Below are 15,199 nucleotides of genomic sequence, written 5' to 3' on the forward strand. Positions count from 1 at the left end.
ACTTAAAACGCGCTATTAAGTGTCTATAACCAGCACAAGTGCTTTCATTGCGTATTATTAATATTATTGAAATCATTATTCAAATTTGAAATTATTCAAATCATATTTTTCCCAGGATGAGGGAGGACGGGGGATTTCCGCCAATGCTAAAATGTAATTATTCTTGTCTAGACTAGGGCGGCAGAACATCCAGGGCATTGGTGATTTTATCAATGTAATCAGATTGAAAATATTAGTCTGTTATTGACATTGAACTGATAATATAGCCCACTAACGAGATGTGTTAAAAATTGTGTTTAATTTGTAGCATAGGCTTATTATTTGGGCTGCTATTATGTTCTATTCCTCCAACTTTTAGCTGATAAAAAATAGGGGGGCAGATTTTTGTCTCGGCAAGGGCTGCAGAACGTTCAGGACCGGCCCTGTCATTACGCAATACGCTTTGAAAGGTGGTGAGCGACTTGATAAAGCGGTCGGATCAAACCCACCCATTCTATATGCTGACAAGTCTGCGACCTTGAAACACAGAAATAGCAGGAGAATTTGAAAATTGTGGGAGCCAACACGGATGTCTAGAGACTATACTGATTTCGCCTCTTCCTCTCTGATTTCCGAGATTATTACAAATACCTTCGAACTGATTTATAGACAGACGGGCTCTGAAATAGCCTTCATTTCAAATTCTTTGTTCTTTGGATGAAAACCGGAACGGAAGCCTTCAACTAAATTAGGTCCGCATGAATTGATTCTGTCGTGACGTTGTTTGTTCACACTCACGATAGATTGTTTAGTCGGAGCTACAATAATACAATGTTAACGTGTAGCCTAACATTAGGATGTGAAATAGGTTTCATCTTGGCAAAATCTACAGAATTGGACTATTTCCTAACGTTCAAGAGACATTTATATCGGAAAAGAAAATAATTGATCTCTCAGAATGAAAGATTATACTGTATTACGTGATCAATCTTTTCTTATGAAAAGTTGTTTAAACTTGAAAGTATCAGTATTGTGGATAGTGTAGGGACTTATTTGTAGCGAAAATATATAATTAAGCGGTCACAATCAAGCCTGTTTTAAAAATGTCTCATGTAAAAAAAAAAATATTTCTGTGACAGAGTGAAATATTATACTGTATTACTTAATCAACCTTTTGACATAACTTGGCTAAACTTTAAAGTAGGCCAATCAATATTGTGGACAGTGTTGGAACTTATTTGTAGCCTAAAGAAAAGAAATGTAGGCCTGTTTTAATTATTCTTATGTCAAAACATAATTTTATTAGATTTATTTGACCTTATTTTTGTATATTTCAGGTAAAATTGATGCATGCTTATGTGAAGCAGCTAGTGAAGATGTGTCTCCCTGGTATCTTCATTGTTACCCTGTTGACCCTCTCTATTCCTGCTGTCCATGGTGGGAAAGTCCTGGTGTTTCCTCAAGACGGCAGCCACTGGGTCAACATGAAGGTCATTATTGAAGCGCTGCATTCAAGAGGTCACAGTGTGTCAGTAGTACGGCCATCAGACAGCTGGTACATCAAGGAAACCTCCCCTCACTACAGTTCAATCACAATTGATATTCCAGGTGGAGCTGATGAGGAATTCTTTCGCTCATTTGTGTCAAGACTAATACAGATAAAGAGAGAGGGAAACTCTGCTTGGACTCGTTTTAGTTTGGACATGGAGTTGAAGGACGGGTTTTTTGAAATTCACCGCAAAGTGTGTGAGATGATAATCAAAATGTTAGAGAATAAACAGTTGATGCAGTCTATTAGAGAAACCAAGTATGACTTGGTTCTGACAGACCCATTAAATGGGGGAGGCGTTGTGCTGGCGCACTATTTAAATGTGCCACTTGTTTTCAATGTTAGATGGACTATAGGCGGTGAGGGTCATTTTGTTATTGCTCCCTCACCGCTATCTTATGTTCCAATTCCTGCTGCAGAGTTAACAGACAAGATGAGTTTTTTTCAGAGGGTCCGTAACTTCCTTGTTTATATCATCAGGCAGTATCTGTACAGACAGACAATGGGACCTCATTATTCTGCTTTAGTTAGTCGTTACTTTGGTCCTGAGGTCGACTACCTCTCATTGTTTCAAGCTGCTGATTTATGGCTCATGAGAGTTGACTTTGTGTTTGAGTTCCCTCGTCCCACCATGCCTAATGTTATATATATGGGAGGGTTCCAATGTAAACCTGCCAAGCCTCTTCCCCAAGAACTAGAGGAGTTTGTTCAGAGTTCTGGGGTGCATGGAGTCATTATCATGTCTTTGGGGACTTTAATTGGGCAGCTTCCACATGATATAGCTGATGAGATAGCTGTTGCTTTTGCCCAACTGCCTCAGAAGGTAATCTGGAGGTACAAAGGAGACAGGCCAGCTACTCTGGGTAACAACACCTTACTAGTTGACTGGATGCCTCAGAATGATCTTTTAGGACACCCTAAGACAAGGCTGTTTGTAGCTCATGGAGGAACAAATGGGATTTTCGAGGCTATCTACCACAGTGTTCCAATAGTAGGCCTTCCTCTGGTGTTCGACCAAACTGACAATATTTCTAGAATGAAAGTGAAGGGTGTAGCAAAGGTTGTGGATTTAGCAACACTAGATAGAAACATATTCTCCCAGGCCTTACAGGAAGTTCTGGATGAGCCATCCTACAGGACGAACATGCAGAGACTCTCCAGGCTACACAAGGACGTGCCAATGGAGCCCCTGGACACTGCCCTCTTCTGGATTGAGTTTGTCATGAGACACAAAGGTGCTGCTCACCTGCGTACAGAGTCCTACAGAATGCCCTGGTACTCGTACCACTCTGTAGATGTAATGGTCTTTTTACTGACTGTTGTGTTATTTACTCTGCTGGCTTTCATTGGCATTATCAGATGTTTCTGTTGCAGGTCATGTTTGAAAATGAAAATGAAAGAGGAATGATTATGGCTTTCATCTGTACACAGTGTGTTACAACAATATGTTTTTACTTGTCTCACTCATTATACTTTTTGTTCACATGACAAATATATGTGGCATTGATGTAGACATACAGTATTGTTGACAGATGTTTTATCTATTTGCTTTTGAAGATTTTGCTAAACTTACAACTGTACTTTAACTGTTCAGCCCATTTAATCAAAGGTTTGAATAGGAAAGTCCAAATGTGCACTTTAAATATGAATGCTGTTATAGTTGTGTGTGGCTGCTTTCTTTGTGTGTAATAGTTAAACTGATGTAAATATTGATTCTCCAGAAGACCGTTAAGGAGCTCTGTTTTTTAATAAAGATATCATGCGGCTTAGATGTTTGCCAAAAACACTTTGTCCCTCATTGGTTTGTTCTTTTTTCTTCCACATCTATTGTGGAGGTCATTTCAAAAGAACAAAGAACTTTCAGTTTGTCGTTATACAGACTTTAACGACAACATCATTCTTCATTCATTCTAGAAGGGTTGATAATTCAGAGGTAATATAATCATATGAGATCCGAGGAGGAATGTGAAGGGATTTTCATACTGATGCTTATAAAATGACAGCATTGATCTGCAATAAATAAGCCAACCAAGGTGGTCTGCATAGAGCAGAAGAAGTGTTTCTATTGTCTGACTTTTCTCTAAAGGACTCTGCTTGGAAGCCTCACTTAGATTTAGTTCACTTAGAAATACAGGGAGTATATTTGCCTCCTTTTGCCCTCAGAACAGCCTAAATTCATTGGTGTATGGACTCTACAAGGTGTCGTAAGTATTCCACAGGGATGCTGGCCCATGTTGACTCCAATGCTTTCCATAGTTGTGTCAAGTCGGCTGGATGTCCTTTGGGTTGTGGACCATTCTTGATACATGGGAAACTGTTGGCTGTGAAAAACCCAGCAACACTCAGTGTATAATAGGACCATAGCATTTTAAGCAATGCCAGTGGCGATTTCAGCATTTAAATGTTGGTGGGGTAAACTCCACTGTAGAAATGGGAGAACCTTCCAGAAGGACAACCATCTGCAGCACTCCACCAATTAGGCCTTTATGGAAGAGTGGCCAGATGGAAGTTACTCCTCCGTAAAAGGTATCACAGCATGCTTGGATTTTGCCAAAATGCACCTAAAGACACTCGCACCATGAGAAACAAGATTATCTGGTCTGATGAAACCAAAATTGAACTCTTTGGCCTGAATGCCAAGCGTCACGTCTGGATGAAACCTGGCACCATCCCTATGGTGAAGAATAGTGGTGGCAACATCATGCTGTGGGGATGTTTTTCAGCGGCAGGGACTTGGAAACTAGTCAGGATCGAGGGTAAGATTAATGGAGCAAAGTACAGAGAGATCCTTGATGAAAACCTACTCCAGAGCGCTCAGGACCTCAGACTGGGGTAAAGGTTCACCTTCCAACAGGACAACGACCCTAAGCACACAGCCAAGACAACGCAGGAGTGGCTTCGGGACAAGTCTCTGAATGTCCTTGAGTGGCCAAGCCAGAGCCTGGACTTGAACCCAATCAAACATCTCTGGAGAGATCTGAAAATAGCTGTACATAAACGCTCCCCATCCAAGAAGACTCAATGCTGTAATCGCTGCCAAAGGTGCTTCAACAAAGTACTGAGTTAAGGGTCTGAATATTTGTGTAAATGTGTGTTTTTTTGTAATGCATTTGCAAACATTTCTAAAAACCTGTTATTGCTTTGTCATTATGGTGTATTGTGTGTAGATTGATGAGGGGAAAAAACGATTTAATCAATTTTAGAATAAGGCTGTAACATAACAAAATCTGGAAAAAGTCAAGGGGTCTGAATACTTTCCAAAGGTACAGTACCATACTCTGGAATTGTTATCTTCACATTGCCAAAACATCATCATCCCTCAACAACTTCTAGCGAAGACTGGGGGTCAGCCTGATGAACCAATCTACTCAGTAATCTCCTCCATATTGCCTAACTCTCATATAAGCCTTTGGCCTTCCAGCACCACCTGCACACTGTTCTTTTTTTATTGTTTTTTTATCTGTATTGTTATCTATCACTTTTTTCCCATTGTGCAAATAAATTAAAGTACCAATGGCCTCATGGTAACATCCATGAGCAGTTTCATTCCTGTCCTGCAGTTTACAAGGATTATCGTATCTTTGATGTGTCTGGGTGGTTTAATACATCATCCACAGCGTTACTATTAAAGAGATATTCAATCTCTGATTTGTTATTGTTACCCATCTACCAATCACTGCCCTTCATTATGAGGCTTTCGAAAAGCTCCCTGGTCTTTGTAGTTGAATCTGTGCTTGAAATTCAATTCTTGCCTGAGGGACCTTGCAGATGTTCTATGTATTATTTTATCTAACTTTTTATTTAACTAGGCAAGTTAATTAAGAACAAATTCTTATTTACAATGACTGCCTACCCTGGCCAAACCCTCCCCTAACCCGGACGACGCTGGGCCAATTGTGCACCGCCCTATGGGACTTCCAATCAAGGCCAGTTGTGATAAAGTCCGGGATCGAACCCGGGTCTGAAGTGACGCCTCTAGCACTTCAATGCAGTGCCTTAGACTGCTGCGCCATTCAGAAGGCCCATGTATGGGGACAGAGGAAGTGTTAGTCATAGAAAAATCATGTCAACCCCTTTTAATATATGATTTGTTAAGACACATTTTTACTCCTGAACTAATTTAGGCTTGCCTAAACAAAGAATACTGAATATTTATGCAACAACTATAGTTTGGTCATGATTTTTTAAATTTTTTCCCCCCACTTTGACAGAGTATTTTGTGTAGATTGCTGACAAAAAAATATAATTAAATCCATTTTAATCCCACTTTAACACAGTAAAATGTGAAGAAATCAAGGGGTCTGAATACTTTTGCAAGGCACTGTATATATATTTTAGCGCTGTCAGAGTTAACTTTTTGTAATTTTTAGTGCACACATTGTTTTGGTTTGACAGACCAATTTTTTCTTAATTTTTTTAATTTTTTTAACACAAAACATTTTTGGGGGTCTTCATTCCAGGTTAGGGTTAGGCATAAGGTTATCAGTATGGATCAAATCAAATCAAATTTATTGGTCACATACACATATTTAGCAGATGTTATTGCAGGTGTGGCGAAATGCTTGTGTTCCTAGCTCCAACAGTGCAGTAGTATCTAACAATTTACATTGGCATTGACTAAATACATTAGACTAGAATACAGTATATACATATGAGATGAGTAAAGCAGTATGTAAACATTATTAAAGTGGCCAGTGATTCCATGTCTATCTATATCGGGCACAAGGTGCAGGGTTGTGTAGCTGGGTGGTAGCTGGCTAGTGATGGCTATTTAACAGTCTGATGGACTTGAGATAGAAGCTGTTTTTCATTCTAGTGTACCTTGCCTTATGGATGATAGTGGGGTGAACAGGCTGTGGCTTGGGTGGATGATGTCCTTGATGATCTTTTTGGCCTTCCTGTGACATCGGGTGCGGTAGGTGTTCTGGAGGGCAAGCAGTGTGCCCTCTGTGATGCGTTGGGCAGACCGTACCACTCTTTGGAGAGCCCTGCGGTTGCGAACGGTGCAGTTGCCGTACAAGGTGGTGATACAGCCAACAGGATGCTCTAAATTGTGCATCTGTAAAAGTTTCTGAGGGTCTTAGCGGCCAAGCCAGATTTCTTCAGCCTCCTGAGGTTGTCTGTGTGGGTGGACCAATTCAGACTGTCAGTGATGTGTACGCCAAGGAACTTGAAGCTTTCCATCTTCTCCACTGCAGATCGATGTTGCTAGGGGCGTTCTCCCTCTGCCATTTTCTGAATTCCACGATCAGCTCCTTCCTTTTGTTGACATTGAGGGAGAGGTTATTTTCCTGGCACGACTCCGCCAGGGCCCTCCTCCCTGTAGCCTGTCTCGTCATTGTTGGTAATCAGGCCTACTACTGTTGTGTCGTCTGCAAACTTGATGATTGAGTTGGAGGCGTGCGAGGCCACGCAGTTATGGGTGAACAGGAAGTACAGGAGGAGGCTGAGCACGCACCCTTTTGAGGCCCCTGTGTTGATGATCAGCGAAGTGGAAGTGTTGTTTCCTACCTTCACCACCTGAGGCCAGCCCATCAGGAAGTCCAGGACCCAGTTGCACAGGGCGGGGTTCAGACCCAGGGCCCGAGCTTAATGATGAGCTTGGATGGTACTATGGCGTTGAAGGCTGAACTATAGTCAATGAACAGCATTCTGATGTAGATATTCCTCGTCCCGATGGGATAGGGCAGTGTGCAGTGCGATGGCGATTGCATCGTCTGTGGATCTATTGGGGCGGTAAGCAAATTGAAGTGGGTCTACGGTGTTAGGTAATGTAGAGGTGAGATTATCCTTAACTAGCCTCTCAAAGAACTTCATGATGGCAGAAGTGAGTGCTACGGGCGATAGTCATTTGGTTCAGTTACCTTTGCTTTTTGGGTACAGGAACAATGGTGGACTTCTTGTAGCAAGTGGGGACAGCAGTCTGGGACAGGGAGAGATTGAATATGTCCTTAAACACTCCAGCCAGCTGGTGTGCGCATGCTCTGAGAACGCGGCTAGGGATACCGTCTGGGCTGGCAGCCTTGCGATGGTTAACAAGCTTAAATGTCTTACCCATGACAGCCACGGAGAAGGAGAGCCCACAGTAATAGCCTCTGTCTGTAAGATTTCAAGTAGTTAGCACAACTACCTTACCATAAAGACAAATAAATGAATGACACATTTCTTTGGGTTGTATACAACACAGACAGATGCGGTAAAATATATGGGCACTTTGCACAATTCATTATTCTAAAATAAATTGAAATAAAGAGAGTATCTCCAGTTTTAAGTATTCCATTTTCTTCTTCTTCTACTTCTATGAGTTGATAAACAAACTAAAAGGGTGCATACTGCCACCAGTAGTGGATTGTTTGAACAGGTATAAAGTCCAGGTTGGCGATTTACTGCCACCTGCAGTTAAGGAACATTTTCTCACAAGTATAATTAATTGGCTGATCCCTCTTGATGACCTGGATTAAATTATGTGATCCTTCCTTACGCTTCAAACACACCGACTGCGTTTTTGCATCACTGCTGCATAACATTTTGCGCAGCTAGGCAACTATACTGATGCAGGTACCTTTTGCAAATGGTCGCATGCGGTTGGACACATGGAGGAGAGAATCATTTTTGCAGTATCCTCAAAACCGTGTCTTTTTGACACAACTGCCGACAGCTACAGGGACATAAACACAAAAAAATGCTGCTTGGAGACAAGTGTCCACGATAGTAGGATTGCCAGGTTAGTTTAGTAGTGAGCTTGTGCTAGATGTGGCTAGTTAGCGTTAGCTAGCTAGCTAACCTAGCCAATGAGGTGTGTGTGAAAGAAATAGTCAAATAAATTGTGCTAGTTACTACCCCTGATAACTTTACCAAATAATAATGTTTGAAAGAGTGAGAGTGTGTATGCTATATAAATAGTAATCGAAATGGTAGATACTACTGTACCCCTGATAATTTGGTCAGATAACCGTGTGTGTGTGTGTGTCTATGTGTACAGTAGGTCACATGTCCATGATAGCTATCTAATAACTATAGTTATGCTAGGTAATGGTTTGGCTTATCATGTTCATGTCTATGTAGAAGAAGATTGTAGGAGGAAGTGGAGAGGACTCAGGGACAGGTATCAGAGAGAGAGAAGGGCAGAGAAAGAGAAGAAGAAGTCTGGGTCAGCAGCTTCAGGTCAGCAGCCTTGGCGCTTCTGCCACATTCTTTCTTTTCTGGATCCATTTATTGTGCCTGGGGCAACGAGTGGCAATTTTACAGCCAGACCCTCTACTACCTCATCCACAAGTGTTGTTATGGGTGTAAGATGGCACAGTGATGCGATCTGTTGGTAAATGTTCATTACTGCAACTCTTGTGTTTTACCGGGGTGCTTGAGATACCCGGATGTGTTGTCATGTACTGAACAAGACTGGTTACTCGCATCAATGCCTCTGTCTCGTCATTTAACATTCAAACATGGTGTCAGAGTCGGATAACTTACCATGCTTTCCGCAAATTAGAGTCACCTGCTCTGGTTTACAAACAAATGCTTATTTGTGAAAAATTTCGCCCGAATTGGCCTTAGCTAGAGTGAGTTTGGTAGTTAGCTTCAGTGTTGTTAGCACCGGTTAGACATGGCAGCAAACATTCCCCTCCCGCCGTTATGAAGCTCAGCGGGGATTGGAGCACGAACTGGGATACGTTTAGAGGTGAATGGGAGGACTATGCGCTAGCAACGGGACTTCTGGAAAAGGAAGATGAGGTAGTGGCTGCCACTTTGAGGACTATAATATGAACTGAATGCCGACACGTATACAAACACAACCTGAACCTAACAGCAGCTCAGCAAGGTAACGCTATAGCCATTCTTGATGCTCTTGAACATTACTTTACACCAGCAAAGAACGTCATCTACGAGCGTTATGTTTTCAGTCGTTGCAAACAGGAGGACGGGGAGTCCATTGACAGCTTTGTCACTAGGTTAAGGGAAAAGGCAGCTACATGTGACTATGGTGCTTTAAGAGATGAACTGATCAGAGATACGATTGTGCTTGGCATAACTGATGAGGGCACCCGCAGACGTTTGCTGAGAGAACGTGACCTGACGCTGGCCTTGGCAGTGGAGACATGCCGTGCAGCAGAGCTTACTGAATATACGGATAAGGTCCATGGAGCTAGAAAGGCAACATACGGACAATGTCAATGCTACATTCAGGCAGCCAGTAAAGAAATTCCCTTTGCCACAGCTAATGCTAATACTACAGCCAACTCTGCAGTAGACAACCCCAATACATGCCGATATTGTGGCATTTCTCATGAACGAGGAAAAGAACACTGCCAAGCCTATGGAAAAATATGCAAATCCTGTGGTACAGCTAATCACTTCGCAAGGGTCTGCATGAAAAGCAAGAGAAAGGAGGGTAAAGTGCACTCCATGGAAACAAACACAGATGAAGGGAACGACAGCACAGAGGATGTACATGCTAGCGAGTGCATAGGGGCAGTGAGGGCAAAAGGACAAAAGTGGTTTGTCACTCTGCTACTTAATAATAAACCACAGCAATGCCAGCTAGATTCAGGGGCCACATGCAACGTAATGAGCCTTAAAGACAAAAGGAGGCTCGCGCCCAGAGACAAACTCACACAGAGTAGCACCAAGCTGAAACTGTATTCAGGCCAGTTCATGACCTCTTTAGGCCTGTTTGTGACAGAGTGTGTTTTACGTGGCCAGAAATACACCCTTGAGTTTGAAATAGTTGAGGCTAGTCAACAGCCATTACTGTCAGGTTCTACATGCGAGCGCCTTTGGGCTTATTAACTTCACCATCCCAGCTGATCTTAACATTATAGACCCAGTCCAGGCTGGGCCCCTGAGCAAGGAGACACTCCTAAGCAAGTACCATGATGTCTTCAACGCACCGGTCGAGTCAGTTCCTGGGGAAGTCCACTTTGAGTTGGACGCAGCAATCCAGCCTGTCCAGTGTGCACCCCGCAATGTACCAGTGGCCATGAAAGCAGCTACGAAGGCTCAGCTTGACAAATACGAAGCAGATGGCCACATCATATCCGTCACCGAGCCTACGGACTGGATAAGTAATATGGTTATCGTCAAGAAACCAGACAAGCTACGGATATGCATTGATCCTAAACACCTCAACCGGGCTCTGCGACGTTCACATTACATTATGCCCACGTTGGAGGATGTTCTTTACAAGCTCCCAAAGGCCAGAGTCTTCACGCTCGTGGATGCCAGAGATGCCTTCCTGCAGTACAAGCTCGACGAGCCCAGCAGCTACATGACCACCTTTTGGACACCCTGGGGCAGGAAGAGGTGGTTAAAGCTTCCGTTTGGTGTCTCTGTGGCTCCAGAGGTGTATCAGCGGAAACAGCATGAGCTGTTGATGGGACTCAGTGGCGTGGAACCCATAGCAGATGACATCCTCGTAGTGGGCTGTGGGGACAGTGATGAGGAGGCAGAATGTGACCATGACGCCAAGCTGCTGGCCCTGATGGTCAGATGCAGACAGGTCAAGCTAAGGCTAAGCATAAAAAAGCTTCAGTTTAAAGTGCCAGAGGTCCGCTTTCATGGGCACATCTTGTCCTCCACCGGATTGAAGGTGGATCCTGAAAAAGTGAAGGCTGTCTTGGAAATGCCCCACCCATCTGACGTGAAGGGAGTGCAGCGCTTCGTCGGATTCGTCACCTACCTGGCCAAATTCCTACTGCGGCTCTCTGAAGTGTGTGAGCCACTGAGGAGGCTCATGGACAAGGACACCATCTGGCATTGGGTCCCAAAACATGACGCAGTGGTGAGGGAAATAAAACAACTGGTCACCCAGACACCTGTACTGCGATACATCAATGTGTCAAAACCTGTCACGATTCAGAGTGACTCAAGCCAGTATGGACTTGGCTGTTGCCTCATGCAGGAGGGCCAGCCTGTGGCATTCGCCTCTAGGGCACTCACCCCAACAGAGCAGAACTATGCCCAGATAGAGAAGGAGTGCCTCAGCATTGTGTTTGCATGCCAACGCTTCCACCACTACCTGTACGGGCAGATCACAAGCCCCTTATTGCTATATTCAGCAAGCCTCTCCTGAATGCCCCAAAACGACTGCAGAGCATGCTACTGGCCCTACAAAATTACAACCTCCTGGTGGTGTATAAGCCAGGGCCAGAGATGTATGTGAGTGACACGCTCAGCAGGGCTACTGCATCAGGCACCCACACACGCTCCATGCATGAACAACACGCAGTGTGCAGCTTACAAACAGAGCAAGTGGATGTTGAACACATCAACCAGGCTGACTACCTCAATGTTACGGACCAGCGCCTTATACAAATCAGACAGCACACAGACAGGGATGAGCAACTCCAGGCATTGAGGTCTGTGATTCTGATGGGCTGGCCCGACTGCAGGGAAGAAACTGCTTTAGCCGTCAGAGAATATTGGCCAGTCAAAGAGGAGCTCAGTGTTCAAAACTGAGTAATATTCAAGAGTCAGAGTGTCGTTATTCCCGATCTCTGCGCCCTGAGATGTTGGCACGCGTGCACTCAAGTCACATAGGAGGTGAGGCCTGTTACAGACAAGCACGTGACACACTGTATTGGCCAGGAATGCAGAGTGAAATCAAAGACTATGTCAGTAAATGCACAATCTGCAATGAATATGCCATTGAGCAACAGAGAGAGACGATGATGTCCCACGAGCTACTGATGCGCCCCTGGCAGATAGTAAGTCTAGATCTCTTCCAGCACAGTGGCAAAGACTTTCTGCTGGTAGTCGATCATTACTCAGACTTTTGGGAGATTGACCTCCTCCCCGACCTCTCAGCAGAGACAACGATCAAACGCTGCAAGGCTCAGTTTGCCTATATGGCCAGCCAGATAGGGTAATTTCAGACAATGGACCCCAATTCTCCGGAGTTGAGTTCCGAAAATTTGCTGCAGAATGGGAATTCGAGCACGTCACTACACCCAAAAGCTAATGGGAAGGCGGAGTCCGCAGTAAAAATCGCAAAGAACCTCTGCAAAAGGCTCTGCGAGAGGGCAAAGATGCCTGGAAAGCAATCCTGCAGTGGCGCAATACCCCGACAGAAGGCATGGACAGCAGCCCGGCACAGCGCCTCATGGCACGGCGCTTAAAAGCAGCTCTGCCAGTAGCCAGCACTCTTCTGGAGCCATGTGTGGTGACAGACGTGCTGGTGAAGCTACGTCACAGAAGACAGGTCTCCAAGTTCATCTATGACAAATCAGCAAAAGACTTACCTGAGCTCAGGGTGGGTGAAACGGTGCGAATGAAGCCACTACCAGGGGACCGGACAGGCCTCTGGAGACTCGAATCCTGTGTACAGAAAGTGGCACCACGCTCCTACTTGGTCGAAGTGAATGGATCAATGTACTGTCGTAACAGGGTTGACCTTCGGATTGCTGAGCCAGCACCTACTCAGAACCCTGATGGTCAAAGGGGTCGCATGAGAAAAGACAGAACCCCAGCAAGTCACATGGGGCCTGAGGCACTGGGCGAAGAGCCAGGGGATCACAGGTCGGCCGCTCCCTCGCCCATCAATTCTCCCCTTAGACATTCAGGTGACACGCCTGTGCAGGAACCCGCAGTCCTCGCAGACAAGCCCCCTGTCCCTCGGGCGCCCTTCAATTCTCTGGATCAATGTGAATGGATCCCGTCGTAACAGGGTTGAGACATTCAGAACCCCAGCAAGGTGAGGCACTGGGCGAAGACGCCATTCAGGTGACACGCCTGTAAATAAACCCGCAGTCCTCCCAGACAAGTTCCCTGTCTTTTCACGCTGCGGGCGTCTGGGCCAGCCACCAAAAGACTTAATCTGTAGGTTTCCCATGGGCCAGCCACCAAAAAGACTTAATCTGTAGGTTTCCCATCAGGGATTGTTGACAGACAGACAGAGGTAAACCACTTCTCCAATCTTTTTGGCTCTATAACAAAGAATAAAGAGCAAAAACATATACATGATCAAATACAGATCTTAGAATCAACTATTAAAGACTACCAGAACCCACTGGATTCTCCAATTACATTGAATGAGTTACAGGACAAAATAAAAACCCTCCAACCCAAAAAGGCCTGTGGTGTTGATGGTATCCTCAATGAAATGATCAAATATACAGACAACAAATTCCAATTGGCTATACTAAAACTCTTTAACATCATCCTTAGCTCTGGCATCTTCCCCAGTATTTGGAACCAAGGACTGATCACCCCAATCCACAAAAGTGGAGACAAATTTGACCCCAATAACTACCGTGGAATATGCGTCAACAGTAACCTTGGGAAAATCCTCTGCATTATCATTAACAGCAGACTCGTACATTTCCTCAATGAAAACAATGTACTGAGCAAATGTCAAATTGGCTTTTTACCAAATTACCGTACAACAAACCATGTATTCACCCTGCACACCCTAATTGACAACCAAACAAACCAAAACAAAGGCAAAGTCTTCTCATGCTTTGTTGATTTCAAAAAGCCTTCGACTCAATTTGGCATGAGGGTCTGCTATACAAACTGATGGAAAGTGGTGTTGGGGGTAAAACATACGACATCATAAAATCCATGTACACAAACAACAAGTGTGCGGTTAAAATTGGCAAAAAACACACAAATTTCTTCACACAGGGTCGTGGGGTTAGACAGGGATGCAGCTTAAGCCCCACCCTCTTCAACATATATATCAACGAACTGGCGCGGGCACTAGAGAAGTCTGCAGCACCCGGCCTCACCCTACTAGAATCCGAAGTCAAATGTCTGCTGTTTGCTGATGATCTGGTACTTCTGTCACCAACCAAGGAGGGCCTACAGCAGCACCTAGATCTTATGCACAGATTCTGTCAGACCTGGGCCCTGACAGTAAATCTCAGTAAGACCAAAATAATGGTGTTCCAAAAAGGTCCAGTCACCAGGACCACAAATACAAATTCCATCTAGACACTGTAGCCCTAGAGCACACAAAAAACTATACATACCTTGGCCTAAACATCAGCGCCACAGGTAACTTCCACAAAGCTGTGAACGATCTGAGAGACAAGGCAAGAAGGGCATTCTATGCCATCAAAAGGAACATAAATTTTAACATACCAATTAGGATCTGGCTAAAAATACTTGAATCAGTCATAGAGCCCATTGCCCTTTATGGTTGTGAGGTCTGGGGTCCGCTCACCAACCAAGACTTCACAAAATGGGACAAACACCAAATTGAGACTCTGCACGCAGAATTCTGCAAAAATATCCTCCGTGTACAACGTAGAACACCAAATAATGCATGCAGAGCAGAATTAGGCCGATACCCACTAATTATCAAAATCCAGAAAAGAGCTGTTAAATTCTATAACCACCTAAAAGGAAGCGATTCCCAAACCTTCCACAACAAAGCCATCACCTACAGAGAGATGAACCTGGAGAAGAGTCCCCTAAGCAAGCTGGTCCTGGGGCTCTGTTCACAAATACACCCTACAGAGTCTCAGGACAGCAGCACAATTAGACCCAACCAAATCATGAGAAAACAAAAAAGATAACTACTTGACACATTGGAAAGAATTAACAAAAAAACAGAGCAAACTAGAATGCTATTTGGCCCTACACAGAGAGTACACAGCGGCAGAATACCTGACCACTGTGACTGACCCAAAATTAAGGAAAGCTTTGACTATGTACAGACTCAGCGAGCAT

General features: G+C 44.2%; 1 protein-coding gene across 1 annotated transcript; it reads left to right on the forward strand.

Annotated features, from left to right (window-relative positions):
- The first annotated feature begins 508 nt into the window (after positions 1 to 508).
- Positions 509 to 3,297, forward strand: LOC112263651 (UDP-glucuronosyltransferase 2C1-like). Its single transcript, XM_042330886.1, has 2 exons — positions 509 to 731; positions 1,317 to 3,297. The coding sequence occupies exon 2, from the start codon at positions 1,326 to 1,328 to the stop codon at positions 2,934 to 2,936; it is 1,611 nt and encodes a 536-aa protein (XP_042186820.1). The 5' UTR covers positions 509 to 731; positions 1,317 to 1,325; the 3' UTR covers positions 2,937 to 3,297.
- Positions 3,298 to 15,199: the final 11,902 nt, after the last annotated feature.

The sequence above is a fragment of the Oncorhynchus tshawytscha genome, linkage group LG12 (assembly GCF_018296145.1).
Source record: "Oncorhynchus tshawytscha isolate Ot180627B linkage group LG12, Otsh_v2.0, whole genome shotgun sequence".
Classification (NCBI taxonomy): Eukaryota; Metazoa; Chordata; class Actinopteri; order Salmoniformes; family Salmonidae; genus Oncorhynchus; species Oncorhynchus tshawytscha.